The 23,407-nt window shown below is 44.2% G+C and overlaps 1 protein-coding gene across 10 annotated transcripts in view; it reads left to right on the top strand.

Moving 5' to 3' along the window:
- The window catches only part of axo (axotactin), a 206,452-nt gene extending 188,515 nt beyond the window's left edge, over positions 1-17,937 (top strand). For 5 of the 10 annotated variants that reach the window (XM_075668602.1, XM_075668599.1, XM_075668597.1 and 2 more), the window contains 3 exons: positions 899-987; positions 2,450-2,527; positions 17,350-17,937. In XM_075668602.1, the coding sequence (XP_075524717.1) occupies positions 899-987; positions 2,450-2,527; positions 17,350-17,439 (257 nt within the window). In that variant the 3' untranslated portion in view covers positions 17,440-17,937. Of the gene's footprint in view, positions 1-898; positions 988-2,449; positions 4,666-6,395; positions 9,672-17,349 lie in introns of those variants that run through there. The other 5 variants (XM_075668604.1, XM_075668601.1, XM_075668605.1 and 2 more) reach the window with 4 other exon arrangements.
- Positions 17,938-23,407: the final 5,470 nt, after the last annotated feature.

Here is a 23,407-nt window from a genome sequence, read left to right on the forward strand (position 1 = left end):
AGTGACAGTGAGTGATGCGATGAAGTCTTTATCACAAGTTTTCCTACCACGATGTTTGCTGCTCCGGCGGTCATCCACCTTCGCAGGGCGCAATGACCTTGAATGTTTTAACGTGCACTCAAATCGGGGGGCACAATCGTTTTTCATTTCACCGCCATTGGAATGCGGCCGCCACAGCGGAGAATCGAATCCGGTACCTCATGCTCACCAGCGGGATGCTATAATTACTGAGCCACCATTGGGGTTTGCCTTGCAGGTTACTGCTGTAACATTGCGCGAAAGTGTGCCGTTTTTTTATTCATCTATTGTGAAGTGTTTCTTTCAAGTATCCAGGAACCTGCCAATTTGGGCCCGGCAAAGATAAATTGGATATGTACGAACAGCAAGCGCTTACACAGTGGCGCAGCAATAAGTTTCTGTACTGGATACATCGCGGTTTTGTTCTAAAAGCGAGAAAGACGTTATTGGGATGAGAAAGAATCACGGACAGAGACTCGACTTACAACTTATGAAAATTTCGCCCAACTTCTCTGCTGCCCTTTCTCGTACCTGTTTACTGGCTTCTAACTCCCAAATGTGTACTATATTTGTACCGTGCGGTAGTATATGTACCATGTGGTGCATACAGTACATATTTAGAAGGGCTACAACTTCCACACAGAGTACATATTTTGTACATTTATGTATTATATGATACATGCAGTTCATATTGAAACTTCCAAATATGTACCACCTTACTAAATCGACATTCACAATCTGATATGCTGAAATGGGCTCAAGATGCTAAAATGACACCACAAAGTACAAATTTAATTTTAGTGTGTGCAAATAATGAGGAGTCCAGAACAATACGGGTGGTATAAATAGTTTCCGCATCTCTTCCTTTTTTTTTTTGCAGGTCAGCATAAGTCAAGGCGACCCATATCCACTGCTTCTCAAGAGCTCGAATGGGATCCTGCGGCCGATCACGACATTCTGGGGTCTTCGGTAAGTCACGGCTTGGCAGATCCACAGAATGAATGTAGATTCAAAATCGAGCTAAATCAAGTGTTTAATAAGCATAAATAATCATAAAGAAATGTTCTAAAGACAGTACCCGAAAACTTCTCTACGAGTTGTCTGAAGGGTCCAGATATTATTGAAAAAAAATTGTATGAAACGAATCTTCACTTATATGAGGGAAGCGCAAGACAGATGCGTAGTTTCGTAATTGAAAACAGATTATGCTAAGCAGTACGGGTCGCGACACACAGCAGTGAAAGAATAACTGGAACTACAAGTCAGTACTTAGAACGTTTGAAAACGAAGCAGACAAGGAAAGGTAAACGGGAATAGAAGGAAACTGGGTATACGGCATTGTGAAAATACTACCTTTTCAGAAGTCGTTCGCTGTTCCAAAGCACTCATCGATCAATTTTACAAGATCACTTCGGTTAAAGTGGCGGTCTTGCGATAATCTGGCTCACTGTAGGAATCACGTGGTGTGTGCTGGTAGGAGAAAGAAAAAAAAAAGGGGACGCTAGACTTCTCGGAAAGCAGAATTTCGTTAACTGGTTGCTCAAGTTTGTTGTTGAGCTTTTGCGTTATCAGACCTGCTGCTTGCGGTGTAATGTTTAACACACAAAACGGGTTAAGCTGTCATCGTTGTTTCAGCACTTTATCATTTACTTTGATAAACTCGTAGTTTGTTCGCGTGCCAATGAACATAGTCTTAAAAATGTTTTGCACCTCTTGGGGCATATCTTGTCCCACCACAATAATCATCACCTGCCTCGCTTGCGTCTCCTCTCTTGAAAATTCAGCGCTCACTGGGGGGGGGGGGCTTTCCTCTCTAGAATGCTACGTCACGCTGATAACGCGCATGCCCTTCGTGACTTCGAAGTACCGGGCCTGCAGCGCAGAGTTAAGGAAAGGAACTGCAAGAAAGACAGATAGCGATTATTGCTGTGGGCCAAGATAAGCCCGAAGGGGTGCAAACACTTTAAGGGTGTATGCGGAAATATAAATCTGTTAAAGCATCAACGAAACAAAGTGATATGTAAATTCAGCACGGTGATGCGGGGGCCCCAAAATGAAACTCATTTTCTTAGTTAACGAATCAACATGTTTGCGGCCGCACGCGTCAGAGAATAGACAGCCGATGTCGCGCGCATTATTCACGGCGTCCGTATCTGTACGTAATTCATAAGCTCAGCACTCTTCGTACAGTCATTTGCACTTGTGGTGGTGGTTCTTCCGTGTGGTTGTCGCCGCTTAACGTGGTCGGATGTGCTGTCTTTTGTGATGTGTGCTCGTTTCCCACTGTTGCATATTTTTATACGTGTGCCAACCGTGTTGTAAAACGGACATTGAAATTCTCCCGCTCAAATACCGCGACGAGGCCGTTAGTTCCTCGCTTTTCCGTGAGGTGGCGCCACCGACTTGAAGCGCACGTGTTTCTTCTTTGAAGGAACTGAGTGCCATGGATCTTGGAGATGACGAAGACTTTCCCGAGACGCCCAGGAAAGCGAGCAATGCAGAGCCGATGGTAAAGAAGCGCCCTCTGTATTACGCGCCAATTGCGTCCACGAGCGAAGTCACCATCAACAGTTTTTAGGCGACTGTGCCTTTTTAATGTTAGCACTGACAGTCATTCCTCGCAAAGATATTTCTCCTCCATTTATTTTTTCGTTGAGACCAGGGCGCAGAAACAGTTCAGACGGTTGAGTATGTATCCCTTAGGCGGAGTCAGTTTTCGGGCTTTTCTATGATGACTACTCAAAACGGCCTTGTAGAAAAATTTTGAAATGAATAAGAGTACTTTTCAAGGTCCACAGTGGGTAAGGGAACACAGCTACAAGAAAGACAAGCTATTCCCTGACGATTGAGAAAATAAATATTTAGTTTATTGTCTCATAGGGTTTAGTTCACCTTAAAAAGGAGCATTTTAAGGGGACTTAAAAAAAAGAAACCAGTGTGGGCTCACAAAATTTTCAGTGACCTAAAGTAACCCTAAATTGAAGAGCTGTGACGTGTCACGCAAGCGTGTTGGTTGCTCATTATAATGAACTACGACAGTATATTTTATTCATGATTTCATATCGTTCACGGAACGTCACAAGCAGGTCAGAAGTTAACTGCCAAGCACATTTAGATTCTGGCTGTTCAACGCTCATATAATCCCTGCGATGGCCAACAGCATGAGTTTACCTTTTTTCTTCTTTTTGTCTACTCAAGAATTTCTGTCTTAGTCTTCGATGAAAGTTTCTGCACCCTGGATCTCAATATTTACGGGGAACAAACTTGTCATCCATGACCGATTAATCGCCGTAATCATTTATGAAGTGTAAATGCCGAGCCCTCTTCATCACGATACAGATAAGAGTTGTGACGCTTTCAGAATCACAGCAGTGTCAGTCATGGTAAGCACTACACAAACATGTTGCGCAGGGCGAGGTACAAAGTATAACCTATTTATCACAAATTCCGCATCTATCAGAGACCATCCCATTAACAAACAACAATCGACAAGCTTGAAAAAAGGCTGGAGACGTCGCGCTGTATAAACGCGTCGTGGAAATCGATAAGGGAGAACAGTGAATTTGGCTCTAATCGGTCCTTACGCAGAGCTAAGGGATTAAAACTCTGCCAGTGCGTATACGGATAGAACAGTTAGCCCAGCAAAAGCTTTTGCTTGTTTAAGTGTTCAGTGACACGGCACGGCTAGAGCGCATACGAAAGTTTGCCTAAAACGAAAGTATAGCAGCAAGAATGTTCCTTTTGTGTTGCAGACAAAAGTGATATCTGTCAAGATGTGCTTACGGTGTGATCAGCTCCGTGATTAAGTTCCGTTATTCGTTGATTTAAATAGAATATTCGAATGAAAATTCCCTATCACCGACTAGTGGCTGTTCTGCAAACTGATTTTTTCCCACATCTTTCGCGGAGACGTTAAAGTAACACATTTTTCATTGGAAATCGGCAATTCATCAACATTTTGCGTTCTGTATAAAGGGTCCAAAATCATAACTTCGATCGTTGAGAATAGCTTGCATACTTTTTAAAAGATCCATGTTGGCACAGTGGCGAGTGATTGAACGCCAGGTACGCTATTTCAGGAAAGCAAAGCGTTCAATGAGTGTCACATATATATCTTCCCCCCCCATTCCAAGTTTCCTATCACCTGTGATACAGAGTGCGCTCTATCGACCAATGACAGGTTCACAGTCACCTTTGCGTTGTGTTGAAAACCAGTTCCTTCTAGGTTGTTCCACGCGTATATCACAAGGCTGCTTTAGGCCTCTGTATTTAATTTAAAGCAAGAGCATTATGAGAATTCTAAGCTGTATGTTATTACCTCCTGTTGGTGTCTACGCTGTCCTGTGTGTCTTCTCCCGTAGTTTCTTTTTTTTTGTCTTTTTGTCACACTCTTGGTCTGTTCTTTCACTGTTGTCATTGTGAGTGTATGCCGCAGTGTGGTGCCATGTTCTGTTTGTATGTGAAGTCTCCTATTTATGACATCCTCACACAGTTCACAGAATTACGCGCCATTACATGCTTCACTGCACCAACTGAGAACAGAAAGTGTGTATATAGCCAAGTCACTATTTTTATGTAAGCAGCACTGACAGCCCACGTCATGTATCACGATAGCACCGATTTTATAAATTAAAATTTGTCAAAGAACTTGTTGTCCGGTGTGACTGATTCTTTTGAAAAAAAAATAAAACAGACAGGTGTATGAACATCGGGCCAAACATCGAAAAAAAAAAAACGGCGATCTTTCTATTCCATCTTACTGGTGCATGGGACAAGCGGTGATCATTTCTTAGCTCTCTTTCGTCAGTGTGACCTCTGCGAAACGTCCAACGTTTGTTGCTTTTACTCCTGACATTTTCATCATATTATACCAACTGCATCTTCGTCTGAAATCTATTGGCTTAAAAAAAAATAATGCTCTTCTTGCCTGTTCTGCTAAGCATCCTTTATTTTTATTTGTTGCTGGGGCTTTCTGTGAACCTATCGCTTATTAACTATCTGGCATGCTTTATTTTGAGGCACCTAATATGCAACATGCTGGGCGCACATCGGCAGGATTCCCGTCTTTATCACGCGCAAAAATACGTAGGAAATCCAATCTTTAAGGGCTTCGAAACGTGGGAGCGGCAGCTGATTTTAGCATCTGCTGCGGAGGTGCGATTCCTTTCCCGTGTCAGGAAAGTTAGTTGTTGCGTGACTCCGATTTATCCATTTGAAGGTGGTATATGTACAAGTGCGGACAAAAATAATTTGAGCATGAGAGCTGGGGCTGAACTGCATCTCATTGGGACTGAATTTTTTTCGCGGCCGGTCTGCGCGCATGTTTAATATAATTTCTTGCTTCTTCCTAAGACTTCTAGAGGGCGTTGCGATGCAGTTAAGCCACAGCTCCCGTGTTCCAGTGGATTTTTTTCCACACCTGCACGTATGTGTTATTGTTTGGCTAATCTTTGGAGCTAGAAAAATATAAGTTAGGGGGTTTTACGTGCCAAAACCACTTTCTGATTATGAGGCACGCCGTAGTGGAGGACTCCGGAAATTTTGACCACCTGGGATTCTTTAACGTCCACCTAAATCTAAGTACACGGATGTTTTCGCATTTCGCCCCCATCGAAGTGCGGCCGCCGTGGCCGGGATTCGATCCTGTGACGTCGTGCTCAGCAGCCCAACACCATATATCCACTGAATCTTTAGAGTAGCTTACTCGCACAGAGAACAGGGAAAAGAACACGAGTATTTGACACACAACATAGATTGCTGTGAATTGCTCAGCACGGGCAGTTTATAGCGTAGACGTATCGATGCATGCTAAGGCTGCTGGCTGGAATGCTTGCTCCAGTGTGCTTGGCACAATTGCCAGAAGACTCAAGTTTATGGGCTACGTCAGTATATGCGATAAAAAAAAACTGTGCTGGGTTTCTTCACTGCGAGGAATAGACACCAGAACCACACGTGTCTCTCTAAAGAAACTGTAGGCCGACATGACATTAAACAGGTCAACAATAATTCTTTTTTATGAGAGCAAACGTAGAAAGCGAGCAGACAGCATGCACGGGGCTTATACACTTATCTCGCATAAGGTTAACGAGACAACAAGGATATGGATACGACGCGTCGTTTCAGGCTCTTTCCAGCCAGCGGCAAAGCTGTCCAGATGCGGGACATTAACTTTCTTCATTCTACACTTTTTTTTCACGAATTCGGCATCTGTGCGAGGGAGCGATGAACTTGCTCTACCGTTCCTCGAATCTGCCGAACGAAAGGGGGCTTCAAGCGTCTCGCTTTTAAAGAGCCTGGAACTTCGCGTCTTAGTCTGCGTGTAAAACCTCCGCACCTTTAATGTGATTGGGCCTCTCTGGCGTCGCTTTCTCTTGCAGCCGTCAAATGCCTACACACTGGGAGCGTATAGCGGTAGCTTGATATTCACCAACGCCCCCTACGACTCTCCGTCCGACTGAGGGATGATGGGAACGCGCCGACCCGGAGCGCTCCGTGGGGGCACCTCGGCGAAACTGCGGTTGGTAACCCTGGTTAGGGTTAGGCCGGCTTCTTCGCCACAAGTTGTGCCCAGGACAGTTTCGTCCCTCCTGTACAACAGCGTGTGTCGTGTGAAAACGTGCGTCTACTGCCCCTCACTTATGAGAACGAACTCGACCACCCGTACGCCCTGTGTGCTGAGAAGACGTGGTGGTTACTATTTTTTTTTTGTAGAGGTCCATAGTGCTTATTACCAGTGCCATCGCGAACTATTTCGCACTCGACCAAGGACACTTTGGCCCCATGGGTGCTTGCTCAACGTGGTTATGAGGACTCAGAATGGCATCTCATAACCGTGGCAACTTTCAGTGTCATTGCAACAACAGGAGCGAGTCTTTTGTTTTCTTCGAAAGAATGACATTGCAGTTTTAGCAGCTGGAGTTTTCTTCTAAGGTGACGTCATTATGTCTCCTCTTTAAAGTGCTTTTTCGCGCATTTCTTTGCGCTATCTCAGATCCCGCTTAGCCACTTGGAGTGCAGCAGTAACAAACCCTTTCGTTCTTGCCTCGTGGCGCTGCAAGGGTGGACAGTTTTGTCTACCGTGAAGACTCGTTCCAGCGCCGGCCATCAAGACGGCCTCCAATGCAGAACCAGCTCAAGTGGCCCTATTATGCAGAACCAAAGAATATTAGCTGCAGCATTGCGGTGGTCGTATTCGCTAGGCTGCTGCTAAGCATGGGACGCATGTTTAGCGCGCAATAGAATCGCGCAGACTTCTAGACGCCAGCTGTAAGACAGCTGGCCAGCCGAAATTACGGCGTTATTTGTGCGCTTAAGTTTTGTGCCGAAGACAACTCCGCAAGTTTCCCGGGGCAATACATTAGCTCGATTACATTATGGGCGTGGCTGTCGGTGAGAGAATAGAGTTTTTCGGGGATGGGGGACACCGAGAGCTGCAGTGATGTCCAGCAATGCTTTTATTGCTTATCGTGCGGCTAGTCTTAGTGGTTACTTGTGTTGTGAGCTCATTTTACGTATCATGCCATTCTTTGTTGTTACAAGTTACTCTTCTTTAGTGTAGGCCTACAGTTGCTTAGTTGCTTAGCAGGCTAAAAGTGTCGTGCCATGCGAATGTTTTAGTTAGGCCTTAGAGCTAATGTTTGTTCATATATGCTTTACCAAGGAGCAGAGGTCCATGAATTCATGAAAGGTTGAACCCACATCCAGTATTTGGTACATTGCCCCTTAGGCTGTCTGTCGAACTTCACTGCAGTGCACCATCGCAACTTACAGCGTTTATTTGTAACTCTCATGCTGTGTTATAGCAGTGCTTTGCTACTGGCCAAAAAAGCAAAGCTAGAAAGCCACAAAGGCTTCAAGACCAAGTGCCATAAATGCAATTTTATGAAATTGGGGTGGGCTTCCGAAATAGCATTTTTTTTTGTGCTACCCATTGAGCTTCGCTGATGCAATGCGGGGAAGTTCGACAAACGGTATCATGAGCAGGGTCCGAAATTTCTCGGTATGGCTACAAATACTGTATAGTAAGCCCATCTTGACCAAGAAATATTCTGGAGGCGATATTTGAATATATCGTGAATATATCGTGAAGCAGGTTAGGTTTTCGCAGTTTGCTCACTTACCGCGTGATACAGGGTATCGCGCTTTATTGAATGCATTTTCAGTCATGTTTAACATGAAAATATTTTAGTACAGGACCTCACACCCAAATAATGCACATTTTATTAAGATAGCCACAACTGGTGTAGTAACGTTGTTACAATGGGCCGCGAAGCAGTTGCCAGAAGTTGACAAGTTTCGAGAGAGCAAAGACACATTTTCTATAGGCTTACTCAGCTGGCATTTATCACAGCAGCTAAGCATTTTCACCAAAGTCACGGCATGTATTGAGATGACATAGTCAACAGCGAACATTCCAGTGGTCTTGATACTTATCACGATAGTGCCACATCTGCAGTTGCATTAAAACGCACTTTGTGATAAACATCTTATATGTAAGGCCGTGTTTGAATTCATCATGACAAATTATTCCTTGCTTGCAGAGTCCAAATGAAATAGTGCGTTGTTTATACTGCAGTGTGTGATAAGGCTGGATATGCTTTCATGAGATGTTGTGACGGTGTGTCGCGTTTATTTGCATATCTGCGATGATAGTTCAGCCAAGGCAATTTATGAAGTCAGTCGCGGGGCAGTCGAGACTCGTCCTCCTTGTCTTTAACCCTCCTCTTGCGCGTATGTACACATAAGTACAATATATACATACATTCCACTATATATATTTTTGCAGGTAATAAGAATGCAAGGCCGCTTTTACATGTTGTACTGTTTTTTCGTTGAGGGATTCGGTCATTAGAAAGTTTATTCCTCCTGTATGTACGGCATTCAGTAGAAAAGTCGACTGACAAATTCGAAGCGCCACAAAGCATTTCGCCATGTTGCCCTAGCGCTGCAACAAAATGGGATACTCGTCCGGCCTACTTAAAATGCTTGTAATTTTTTTTTTTGAGAACGGCAGCTGCCAAAGTTAGTGAAGGCTGTTTAATTCCACAGCACGATTGCGCGTATCGGACAGTGACTTCCTGACCAAGACGTTACCTGTGCTCCGCAGGTAAACCTGGGAGGTGTATCATGCAGTCGCAATTAACGGCTTCGACATCCACAATGACAACTGCTATTCCAAGTTTACGTCTTTTTCTACATTCGATATCAGGCCTGAGTGAAGTATATAAGATTGTTTATTTTTCCCGCATGTAGCTGCGCGAGGAAGTTATTTAGCTTTACAGTGTTTTAGAACCATCTTGACGGTATTTTCTGGACAAGTTGGTTGTGCTATTCAGATCTCACTCCTCATCTTGAAACACAAGATCATTCCTTTTTTTTTGCAAACGTGTCGCCCAAGGTTTTGTGTAGAGTTCATCAATTTAGCAAATATAGGTGTGCTTTTCTACTTTTATAACTTGTGTTTGCTTCTTTGTGTTGAGTTGTGCTTTGTATCATCTCGCAAACAACCGATTAATCGCGAAGGACTTCATTTCCTTGAATAATTCGTGTGCGACTGGTGGGAAGAGTGGCTTTTAGGTGTTTTATGGGTTCAAAGTGCGTACAAAATTATGTACCAGCATGGCACTTTGCAATAAAGCATAGGGTAATGTACATTTGTTGTGCGCATGTTACGACTGTGCGCCAAGAAACTTTAGTGTGTGGTTTCAATTTTGCCTATCATTTGGCAAGCTGCCGTCAGTTGGTTTAAGAAGATTTTTTTCGGTCTATTGTTCTTCTGTAAAGCCACCCAACATGCTTTTCTGCCTCATAGGTGCATGTTTACTGCTGATTTATTACTGACGCGGAAAACTCTTAGGATTAGGCGCATAAGTTGAAGCTTTTATGCCAACATGGTTAACAAATTTCTAATATTTATTACATTAATTCACCGCACAAAATTATAATCAGGGCACTGCTGTTAAATCAGCGTTGGTCAATGTTGTTCGATCAATGCATGCAATGTGTGATCTGTACTGTGTTCTACTTAATTCTTTAGATTTCTCCTGTTGCTCTTCCTTTCCTCCCTCTCTCCTATCTTCCATTTCTGTGTTGCTGTCACCTCCCTTCTGAAGAGTTAGCAGGCATTGTGCCCCTTCCAGTGGCAGTTGCCAGCCTGTTCCTCGCTTTCCCTTTCCTGTTAATTGTATATATGTGTTCAAAACAAATAATAATAATAATAATCAATGCATGCAATAAATCTCTTATGAAGCAGTTAAGTAAATTAGTAAAAAACAGCTTTTATCATAGATTTCATCCCGTAATATAACATGATTGCTCATCAAAAAGATTTTAGCCATATTTTTCTAGAACATTTGCAACCGACCGTAAATTGGCTGGAGTACTTAATGCCACATGTTTCAGAACTTTCTAATATTAAGGCCTCTCCATTTTAACTATCCGCCAAAGGAACTTAACCTTTTTAGTCAAAGGGTTTCCTTAAACTCTCTGGAAACAATCCTCCCCTGGATGTAGCGTAATAGAATAAAATATTCCAGAGGTGATAGAACCACGATCAAACTTTCTTTGTACATCGACATCCACCATGGTCTTCTGGTGAAGAAACTATCATGCACGCGCAGAAACCGAAAGCACAGTAATCCGAATCCGAACATCGGGACAAACAAAAGCGCGTGCTAAACAGGTGCCTTTTATGAGCTTCTTCCTGCGTGAGTGGGCGACATGTTTCTGCCGTTATCGAATTATATATATATATATATATATATATATATATATATATATATATATATATATATATATATATATATATATATATATAATCACCAGCGCCGTGTAGCACAATGCTAATTGTTTACCTCGATTACCCTCAGAGGCATACAATATTTGCAAGAGAAACCATAATGAAGGCTGTAATTAACAAAGTCCCGCTGATTAACTCCTCAACAGATTACATCACATATTGCAATCTACAAATGGTAGCGAGTGACTTAAATCGAGTCATATTCCGTTGGAGATAATTCTGAGGAAGGCACTAGCATTGAGTTATGCGTTCCCAAAGTTTGTGATGATATGCATTCGTGTTCCAGTAACTTTTGAGATGCAATGTACAAAAAGCGCCTTTTGCTAAATAAGTAAGTAGAACAACACTGCATTTTCACTGAAAGCTTGAAGTGTGCTTATCTCAAAATTGGTGCAAGTTTCAAAATTCTTTCCAGGTGGCTGTGCCTTTTGATATCACTGGCTTCAATTTATGCATTGCAACGTGTGCGCTGAAATAATTCGTTAGAAAGTCGAATATTGAAATTATGTTATTAATCTACTTAGCATTTCTATTTCCAGTGGAAGTAATGCCAGCGTCTTTGGATTTTGAAAACTCTGCTAGTATTAAAATAGTACACTCTATATGTGCGCACAAAACAAGAGAGGTGTGCTATGCACGAACGGTTTTGTGTAATGCCAGCTATCGTCTGCATGAAGCGAACGTGCGTGTCTGAAGAAAGCAGCAGTACGCAGGCGACGATGATAGTATGAAGGCTGTGGCATAACGACTGATCTTTGTGTTGTTGTTGTGGTACGCCGGCGGAGAAAAGCTATAACCTGCTTCGTTAAGACTTGGGCCGATAGCGAAGGCGGTTCCTTTCTGGCACGGCGCCTCAAAGCGCTGGCATCATCTAGGGAAGAATGGTAAAGGCGGCACGCTCGTGCTTTTATACGCAACTTGTTGCTACTAGACCTGACGCAGGCGAAAGCAATGATGATGTGATGTGTAGTGTTTTATGGCGCAAGGGCCAGGTTTGGCCAAAGAGCGCCATGACAAGATGATATGATGATGATGAAGCAATGATAAGATTGACGACCACTCGTATGTTTTATTCGCTTGCCTGGGGCCGAATCCAAACTACAGCGCATGCGCAAGTGCTTCCGGTCGTGGCATGCGACGTGCTTCACGTAGCTCTGTGTGCCAGACGTGTGGAAAAAAAAAACGAGTTCATAGTTGCACGAGAGAAGGATGCACGTAATTGTGGCCTAACGATAATTTAAAAAAAGAGAGTGTGTGTGGTCTGATGGTTAGATCAGCGGGATGGAATGAGAGTGGGAGGTTCAAAGCCACCTGCGGACACTTGATATTATTTTTATTGAAGAAGCCTGAGATGATGCGAGACAGGAAGCCACATAGCTGCCTGGGATGAACCAAAGAGTTCTTCGCGTTCTAAGAGCCCGCGACGATCGGGAACCTCAGAAACTCAACCTCACAGACGCATGAATTAAATTGTAGAGAGCTCATAGAGTAGTCCCGTGGTCGGCGCCCAACTGAGATGCACCTAACGACAAGAAATCGTCAGCCGATAAAGTTCAACCGATTTATTTTGTTGAAAATGCAAGGAGCGTCCCCTGCAGGGAGAGGTGGTGGCCGGAAAGCAGAAGAAAAAAGAAATCAGCGGTTCTCACGCACGTGTGTAAATCGGTCCTGAGCGAAGCTTTAATGACGTTCAGCGAAATGCCTTCACCTCGCTTCGCTTTCTTCACTTCATGTAGCTCAACATTGATCGCTAAATGTACACTCAAGTTCCATTCTGTTCCCTTAACTGCTTTCTCCACATTCGTACGCTTCTGTTACCGACTTCTTCGCTTCTCTGGAGCCGACAGCTTCAGTTTTGTGGCCGACTTGTCCTTCACTTCTCTGCACCTCAACGCACCGCGCTGAATGCAAGCTATGGTCCCATTCTTTCTATTCACTCTTTTTCTCCATACTATGCTGCTTCTGTCGTCGACTTCTTCATTTCTCTGTGACTGATCCCTACAATCTCCTGTTGTCAACTTCACTTCTTGGCTCTCCTGCATGCCTATTTCGGCACCTAACCACTGGTACATACCCATTCCGGGGGATTGGTCGCGAATGTTCACATGCCCAGTTGCACCTACTGGACGTCCCAATTCAGACGTACGTCCCGGAGCATATGTCTAGTGGGCCGGCCTAAGTAGTTGTATGCTCGGGAGTACAGAAGCCAGCATCCGCAAACGGCGGGGGGGGGGGGGGGGGGGGGGGTTCGAGTGGCAAAGAAAACTTCGTTTAGAAAGGCAAATTCATTCTGAAGAATGTCTTTGCAGTGCGTGCAACATTGTCCTCGTTATACTGTATTACCTGCTTGGGCCTCCGAAGGTGCATTCACGAATGCTACCATTCTCGGCGTCTCAATCGCCCACAATATTCCGCACATATTTTACAACGAAGCTGCTAGAGCGAATGAACGCGTTTGAGTTCAGCGGCGCTTTTCACGTGGTGGTGGAGGCCGGCGTGTGATGGCGTGGTCGAGATCGAATGTAAATGCGACGCACTGTGTCTGGGAACCCCGAATCCGGGCAGGAAAGCTAATGAATAATGATAATAATATAAGAGTCACCTTGCGTATATATCTTCATTCCAAACAGACCCCAACATTTACGCACGTTTTCTATTTCACCACCAATCCGTAATTTTTGTTGCTTAGGTTGCCTTATGCCGTCCCCGCGTTGTAGGTCTGCTAGGAGTTTGCGCGACTGTGGTGGTACTGGGCTGTCGCCGTGGTCACGCAACGGAGCCTTCCTGGTAGCCGCCACTTAAAAGATCGCGCCCCCAGGGTGTGAGAACTTGGTTCAAACAGCTTCGCTGTCATTGATGTATCCGTTATCAGAATGGCACGCGTCTGCAAAGGTTGTTTTCGGCGCCTGTGGTGCACGATGATGGAACGGTAAGAACTTCCAGCCTCCAGGTACACGTAGCTACTGGGGCATGTATGAGCGCGATCCAGCGGATTGGGGTGGGCAAAGTTTTCTTTCTCTCCGCCGCATGGCGCTAGTGAATCTTTGGATAAGGAGGCAGCCAGACGAAAGTGACAGGATAACGGCGACGACGTTTTAATGATGGCGATGACATGACGAGGGCAGCGGAATAGAAAAATACGGACCGGCGCACCCAGCGAACCAAGTTTCTAACTTTTAGCAGCTGTCGGACTAAATGTGTGTGTGCTGCTAGACTACTGACAACGTCCATTACTCATGAGCATAGCAGCATCTTCAGGTTCCTCGCAGTCTTGGCTGAGTAGGGCTAGGCTGGCAGCTGCAGCACGATATCTAAATGCTTCTGAGTATTTGACAAGTGACCAGCGCGAATCAATAGAAAAATTGAGGACGCTTTGAGCACGTAAAGGAAATTTGGAGCATGCGTCAGCGCAATCTTTGTCACCATATCTGAGAAATAAGTTTTCCTCTGCTAGAAAGATTGCAAAATTGGTCCTTGTCTTAAGCATTCAAGTTTCAAAGTAACAATAAAAAGGAAAGTCTGTTTGTGCTTTGATGAATCGATTTCTTCAGTTTCTTTTTCGGCTTCGTACATTTGATTTTATCATATGCTCTCTTTTAAATGCGGTCTTTGTCTTTCTCGTGCCTTTAGTTTGTAGTCGGCGCTCACATGTTTATCTCTCTTTTGCGTACCTTCTATTGTTTTTGTGGTGATTTTATCCAGTACAACGATACCTTTGTACATTTCTTTGAGGCTGGGACGTGATTTATTGGGATATGATTTGCACGCTGACAGCAAGCGGTTGACTTCAAGGTCATTGCAGTTTGCAAAATCAGTCGAGAGCGGCTTAAATTTAAGAAACCTCGTATGGAATTAATAAACGAGACCACCACACATACGCAACACAAGATTATCCGCGTGTCTTCAGAAGTATTGTCTAGTGGCGTCTTTTCTGATGTGCCTCCAGCTTCCTCCTTGAGACTTCTATATGGGCTTTCGTTGTGGGTCCGCTTTTATGAATGTTTCATGTAAAGTGCATTGTTTGCTGCTTCGCTCTGTTGATTCGTGTCTCGTCTGGCCTGTTTAATATGCCAACTGATGTTGCCGAGCCACTTAGGCCACTTGGGCTGTCTGAAAGTGAGTGAGCTTAAGTGACCTATGTTAGATACATCTCTTTTGGAAATATATTATCATGCATCACTTCAACAACATCATACTGACGCGAAGTACGAAGCCCACCAGACCTGCAGGACTTCTGGGCGAGAGCGATAAAATGTGCTGTAGTGCGCATGGTAATAAAAAGATGACCATATGGCAAGCTCTTGCTTATTAGCTTCGTGACAGTATTGCAACTGGTGACAGTATTGCAACTATGTAAAACATTCGGTGCTATGAAAAAAAAAGTACGTTGTTTTTGTCCAGCTGCACACAACAACGTTTCTTGAGTAATTAAGGTGCGCGACAGTTTACGTCACGCCTTGTTAGATATATGCTCATTTCGGCTACAGCCAAATTTCATGGCCTCGTGACGACAGTGGTGAAAATGGTCCACTTGTTACAGGATGTTTTGCTGCCGAGGGTAGTAAAATAGAGTGTGTGGATGAATATTGACGGTCAGTCCAAGGGCCTGAATTATGCATGCTGATTTATTCAGAAAATTTCAGCTTTACGTGGCTGGTGATACCATGAATATTGTTTAATGAAGTCTGCTGCGGGCTTCAGAACTGCGCCGGTCCTAAATTTTGTAAATTTAGACTTTCCCAACACCAGTGGCGGGGCTGTACTCTCAAGACATCTTGTAAAATTTTGCTCGCTCCAAAGAGTATACAATGAGGAAAGTCGCATCTGAAATCATGTGCACCATACGAAAAGCCGAGCATGTTTTTGAGCGGATGAACAGCACAACGAGTTAGCGTGCGCGCTTTAAAAGATTTGAAGTGAGCAATGTGTCTTTCCACGATGGAAACTGTTTTACAATGTGAGATGATAGCAGGAGCGAATTGTTTATTCAATACAACTCTTGCATTAGCATGACGTAAATTATTGTTGAAGGTGAGTTGTATTATAGCTTAATGTACTCCCGTAACTAAATGTATATGGACCATGGACCAAGAAACCGAGAATGTCTTGGCAGCTGATAACGGCAGCCTGAAACTAACCACGACTACACTGCAGTGTTTGTATATGCCAAGTTAGACCTTGGGTGTTCAGGTTACATGGCAAGGCACCTTGAACATTCGCTTCTATCGCAGAAGCCTTGGTGCGTATGCTTTTATCATGAGTGTAAATGCGAACAAAAGGGAGAGGGGGAGCGTCGGAATTTTAAACAGAATCAAGGCCAGTTGGGCCAGTTGGTTGGGATTCATACTGAGGGTTCGTTGTAGCGCAACACAAGACAAGGACAACAGAAGATTTAAAATGACGACACGGTGCGTTTTACACCTTATTTTACACCTTCTTTCGTCCTTGTATTGGTTTGCGCTGTAACGAACTCTCAGTATGAATCCTAACCAACTGGCCCCAGCGCCATGTCGTCGTTTAATACTTTCTTTTGTCCTTGTCTTGCGCTGTAACGAACCCTCAGTATTAATTCTAAACAGAACACTAGATTTCTCTAAAAGTGAATGGGTTACACTGAACTTGCTCTGAAATTGGAATGGCGCCACAGAACATTATGCACAGCGCGATGCTTAGTCGGAACGTAATAAGGAGTGTTGTTGATTGTATACGAACTATTTGCAGCAGTTTAATGTAGGACTATCGGTTAAGCGGTCCCTCTTGTTTGGCACCCCATGTACTCCATCAAAGTATCAAATGTTTAGGAAATAGTTCAACCTGTCAAGGATTTTTTTAACATTTGTGCGTGTTTGAATGTGCGCGAATGCAAACCGTCATCGCGTAAAAGTGTCTGAACATCATGTCTCGGTTGTACTATATTCAAAATAATCTTCTATACACAGTGCCATACCCTTTAAATATTAAAAAAATTAGTTACTGTGCATGAATGGTTCGTTTTATACAATTAAATCAGATTCAGTGGAAACAGTGGAAGAAGCAACATGCAAGCAAAATTTGCCTGCTATTAAAACACCACATGCGTCTTCGCTAACCGAGCCACTCGCGTACAACTGCCATGATACGTCACGGACCCCCGTGTAATTTGGCGATATTGGCAGGTCGAACTATGTGGTGGCGGTTGTGGTGGTGTTGCAGCATGCGGGGTCAGCCTGACATACATAGCCGGCAACTGTTCCGCCTGAGCCTACTGTGATTTCCACTATGTGTGTCACCAGGCCTGCCAATCGGGCGCATATTTCGCGAGCTGCCCGTAGAATGTTGTCTCGTAGCAGCGCAACCTCAAGATAGGAACCTCAGCATACTAAGTTGTCCCTTTGCGGCAACAATGGCTTGCGCTCTTTCCGCCAAAACGACAGTCGGCGCATAGATCCTTATAGAATACCGGCAAAGAGATGAAGCTCGGAAGGCGAGGCTAGCAAGCTTGTTACGCAAACGGCATATTTTTTCTTGTTTTCTTCTTTCTCTTATGCTTCTAGCCTGCGGCTCCAGACGACTTGAGTCGACAGCCTTCGATGCTCACGCTTCGAGGAGAGTCCATATATGGAAACCTCTGCAATGTCATGTAGACGACGACCGGCAGTTCGTTGAAACCGCTTACGCTGGCGTCAACTCGACGTCTGACGGTGACAACTTGCTCGCGCTTCGAACGCTGCGCACGGCCCTCACGACGAATTCAGGCAAAACTCATCGAATGTGTTCAAGGTGACGCGGTCGACATCGCGTCATCAGCATTTTCCAGCTCCACAGCGTGACGGCATACGTTGCAAGGAACGCAAGGCTTCACCAGGCATGCATTTTTCTCCACTGTGTACGTCGGGCACACCGGAAGAGGGTAGCGATTGACTATAGTGTATGTTCCGAGTTTGCCGAATACACAACTGCCAAAAGCCCACAGCGAAGCGATCTTCATAGAAAGTGAAGCTCAGAAGCCTGGCAAGAAGAAATACCTCTCTGTGTTTTGTGCCTTCACACTGTGTCCCGCTTTCTTTCTTTTTTTGTCACTTTAGCTGGCAATTATTGCTGCGGCTTTGTGTTGGTTAATATAACTCAAGTTTGGACGCTGATACAGCGTTCCTTGAAACACGGGGCATGGGGCACAATACCGCACCACACACACTCGTAAAGAGACGCACACACCAAGGAATAAATTTCACACACATATATATATATATATATATATATATATATATATATATATATATATATATATATATATATATATATATATATATATATATATATATATATATATGACCATAAAAAGCCTACAGATAATCAAGCGAAGGAATCCACCGATCGGGGTAAATAATTGTGCTTGAAACTGAAATGTACAGAAGGATAAAAAAGGAGAAACGAAAGTGGACAAAAAAAAATGATTTGCCGCCCATGGAAGCCGAACTCACTACCTCCGCATAACGTGTGTGTTCCACTATTGATTCGCAGTGAAAGTTACAAAAATGTTTGTTGATGAGAAAAAAGAGAGAGAGGGCAGAAGAAATAACGGCATGCAAAAAAAAATGTACAACTGCATTTTATACATGTGGTAGTGTGGCAACAACGCGAGAGCATTCCACATTACTCTGGCGAAGTTAAGACCTGTCTGCATCAAAATGTGGGTTTAAGGATTCAATAAAGCAAAATGCATAAAATACCGAGAAAATAAATATCAGATAAAAAGAATCACAAAAGGAAGAACGTATTATACAGTTCTAAGCACAATAGACTTCAATGGTAAATATACAGTTATAGGTATGTTCCGAAATGCAGATACACTATAACAAGGTTGGAAGTCAAGCTTGAAATAAATATCGTTCCGTAACCGAGAGAATGGACGCTGTTTTACGCCTTGAAACAACGGATACACGCTGATTGACTTGCTTGAAAAAATTTAAGAAAAGGTAAGCCTATAGCAGCTTAAACTTTTGGCCAGCCATGTCAAATCCCATATCTCAAAAGCACTCATAAGGCGCATACATCAGTCCCCATGCATGTGCTGATGCCTACTTGCGCGATGAGTAAACTAATAGACGCAAATTGTCTTGCTCCCCCCAAAAAAGAAACAAAGCCAAGTCCCATTATACCATTTCCGCAGCCAGGTCCAGTCACTTCTCTCAAAATGAATAGTTCGACACGTAGATCACTCCCCATCTTCATAAAACTGATTTATTTCATCATCATCGTCATCATCATAACTGGAGGTTGGGGCGTAGGCTTGTACCACCTGTAATCTATGCGTCTTATTAAGTTTTATTGCGACTACTGCTACCCTCTCATTAATGCTGTAGAATTCGTCAATGTTGCCCGCTATGTCCTTATGGATTAGGAATCCTACACCGTATTGCTCACCTGGGAGTCCTCTATAGCAGAGGACATGGCGTTATTCAGAAATGTAAAAGCCTCACCAGTTCTTCTAATCTCATATAGGCCGATTATATCCCAAACAACGGCTGATAGTTCCTTAGATACCTGCTAAGGTAGCTTTACTCGAAATGGTTCGGGTGTTTTACGTCGGGAGGGTCAGTTTCCATTGGCGGCCTTTCCGGGCACAGAGGTTCTTAGCACCCTCTGCTGCGTTAAAGGCTTGACCGCCACCGTGGTGAGGCGCACCGCAGCTGCTGAGGAGTGAGCGCCATTGGTTGATGGAATGAATGAGTTCCAATCACTTCTCTCAAAAGCACTAGTTCGACACATATATCACGGCCCAAGTATGCGGTGACGCAGATTTGCGCGGTAATTAAGCGGATGTGCACAGAGTGGCTTGCTCGAGAAATAACAAAAAATACACAGGCCTGCGCGGCTCGCAAGGCAAATTCGCAGCGTAAGCTGGAGGAGCGGCTCCACAGGAGCTCCATTTTCGGCACCACGTACTGCCAGGTCTTCGCGGCGAAGTCTGTTCGAGTCGTTTTGACGAGAACGATCTGAACTGCACGCTCGACGTCGGCGGCGAGCTGCGGCTTACGCTGCTTTGCTGCTGTCTGCACAGCCATCTGCTGAGCACGTTGTTGCCTGGTTGCGGGAGCGCAGGTGTCTCTACTATTCGCTTCTTTAGCAGCGGTTCATAACATTCATAGGTGTGCCACAACGTGTACCTAAGGGCAAACGCAGGTACCCAGATTACGTGGCGCAAATGTCACATCCCTTAGCTCGTGGCAATGGTACGTTGACGTTGTTGATGACGATAATGATGGTTTATTGGCATCCCCTTCGAAACGGAGTGGTGACATTAGTCATCTAGCTTGCTTGAGTTAACCAGGTCCAGCTGCATGTCGGACCACCTGGTTGAACATAAGGAAACTGCATTGCAAATTTTGTGCGTGTCGAAGCTATACGGCGCACATGTCACATCGAGCGTCAACTGGCACAATACCATACTAATGATGGCCTGGATTATTTAACCGCATTCCCATTGAAACGGGACGGTGACATTCCTCTAGCCTGCTTGAATTCATCAGGGATGCCGCGCATGTTTTTCATGACAGCAATATTTATGCATCACCGCAACCTTCTTTTTCTTCCTCAAAGCGTCTTTAACTACCTTGTACCGCCATCTATGCGACTGCTACATGGCGAGCTGCCTGGTGTAATCATATGCAAAGGGCGCACGTATAGACGTTACACGACGCGCATCGCAGATCCCAGGAAATGTGCCAGAATACGATGCTAATGACGCTGATGATTTATTGGCATCCCCTTTGAAACGCGGCGCTGACATAGTCACCGAACCAGGTTGATTCATTAAGGTACACAATATGTGCTCTTTTAGCATCCAAGTATCCACCTGCGTAAACGTTTTATCCCTCAAACCTTGTTTAACTACTTTGTACCACTACCTGTGGATCTGCTACATGGAGCCCTACCTGGTGTAATACTTTGCGAGATGCAATGCAAAATGTGCATGTATCGGCGCCACGCAGAGCGTATGTCACTACGTTTCTCATCGCACCTTAGGACGCGTTTATGGCGCACTTTGCCTCTGCATGCTAGCAAGCGCTGACGTGGCTCAGTGGTAGAGTAGCTGACTTCCGCACCTAAGGCTCGGGTCCGATCAGGACGGGAATCGATTTTGCTTTTCTAATACTCTCTCAATAAACACATATGACCGATAGACTTGCCCGAAAAAAGAAAAGGCAAGCCTATAGCCCGTTATAATTTTGTCCCAGGCAGGTCAAATCACTTCATGAAAAGCAGTGGTTCGAGATACCGATCATTCGTGAGGTATCTGCTGACGCCGGATTTGCGTGGTAAACACATATAGCGCAGATTTTCTTGAATGAAAAAGAAAAGAAAAAGGTAAGTATATAGCCCATTATAATTTTGCCCTGGGCCGTTCCAATAATATTCCTCAAAAGCACTGCTTCCACACATACGTCACTCCCGAGATACGGACAGACAACGATTTGCACGGTATTTAAACACATATGCGCCGATTAACTTGCAGGAAAACTTGCCCGTTATAATCTTGTTCCAGCAAGGTCCAATCACTCCCATCAAAAGCACCCGTTCGACACAAAGTTCAATGTACGAGTATGTTCTGACGCCGACTTGCGCGATTAAACATACAAGCGCAGACGGACTTGCCGAACAGCAGAAAGAAGGTAAGCCTATAGCCCACTATAATTTTACAACAGTCGCTTCATTCACTTCTCCCAAAGCATTTGCTCTTCAAATAGATCGCATCCAATATAGGTGCTGACGTAGATTTACGCGGTAACTAAAACACATACACACAGAATGGCTTGCCCAAAAAAAGAATAACTACAGTTTTGCCCCAGCCAAATTAAATTATGTGGTTTTACGCGCCAAAACCGCTTTCTGATTATGAGGCACGGCGTAGTAGAGGACTCCGGAAATTTCCACCACCTGGGGTTCTTTAACGTGCACCTAAATCAAAGTACATGGGTGTTTTCGCATTTCACCCCCATCGGAATGCGGCCGCCGTGGCCGGGATTCGATCCCGCGACCTTGTGCTCAGCAGCCCAACACCATAGCCATTGAGCAACCACGGCGGGTTTTCCCCCAGCCAGGTCCAACCACTTCCTTAAAAAGCACCACTTCTGCACTTAGATCACACCCTAGGTAAGTGCTTATTGCGATTTGTGCGGAGACTAAACAGATGTGCGCAGATTGGCTTGTGCAAAAAAATGAAACAAAAGGTAAGGCTGTAGCTCATTTTAATTTTGTTCCAGCCAGGTCGAATCGCTTCTCTCAGACGGACTCGTTCGACGTATAGGCAGCTGCCCAGCTACTTGCAGACGCCGATTTGTATGCGGTAACTAAAAAAACGCTCAGAATGGCTTGCGCGAGAAAAATGAAGTAAAAGGTAAGGCTATTTCCCATTATAATTTTGCTCCAACAAGGTCCATTCACTTCTCTCAAAAGCACGGATACGACGTATAGGCAGCTGCCCAGGTACACGCAAACGCCGATTTGTGCGGTAATTAAACAGATACGCGCTGATTACTTCCGCAAAAATAAATGAAGAAAAATTAACGCTATAGCCCATAATAATTTTGCACCAGTGAGGTCCGATCATTCTCTCAAAGGCACTGGATCGACGTATTGGCAGCTGCCAAGGTAAGTGTGGAGGCCGATTTCTGCGGTAAATAAACAGATATGCGATCATTGCCTTGCCAGAAAAAAATGAAGAGAATGTAAGGCTATATACCAGTATAAGTTTGCTCCAGCCAGGCCTTATCACTTTCTCAAAAGCACTGGTTCGACGTATAAGCAGCTGCCCAGGCAAGTGGAGACACCGATTGTGCTCTAATTAAACAGATATGCGCAGAATGGCTTGCACGAAAAGAAATAAAGAAAAGGTAGGGCTATAGTCCATCATAATTTTGGTCGAGCCAGGTCCAATCACTTCTAACAAAAGCTCTGTTGCGACATTTAGGCAGCTGGCCAGGTAAGTGAAGACGCCCATTTGTGCGGTAATTATAGAGATATGCTGAGATTTTCTTGCGCGAAAAAATGAAGATGTAAGGGTATTGTCAGTTATAATTTTGCTCAAGCGAGGTCCAATCACTGCTCTCAAAAGCACTGGTACGGAATATAGCCAGCTGCCCAGACACGTGCAGACGCCGATTTCTGCGGTAGAAAAACAGATATGCGCAGAAAAAAAAATTGAAGAAAATGTAAGGCTATACCTCAGAATAAATTACCTCCAGTGAGGACCAATAACTTGTCTCAAAACCAGTGGTTCGACATAAATGTTGCTGCCCTAGTACATACAAATCCCTATTTGTTCGTTAATTAAACATATATGCGCTGATTGGCTAGCATGAAAAAACAACGACGAAATAAAGGTAAGGCTATAGCCCATTTTAATTTTGCGCCAGTGAGGTCCTATCACTTCTCTCTAAAGCACAGCTTCGACGTATAGGCAACTGCGCAAGTAAGTCCCAACGTTGATTTGGGCGGAAATAAATAAATATGCGCAAATCGCTTTGTGCGAAAAAAATGAAAAAAGGTAAGAATATAGCCCATTATAATTTTGCTCCAGCAAGGTCTAATTATTTCTCTCAAAGCAAAGGT

This window comes from Dermacentor variabilis, chromosome 9, assembly GCF_050947875.1.
Source record: "Dermacentor variabilis isolate Ectoservices chromosome 9, ASM5094787v1, whole genome shotgun sequence".
NCBI lineage: Eukaryota > Metazoa > Arthropoda > Arachnida > Ixodida > Ixodidae > Dermacentor > Dermacentor variabilis.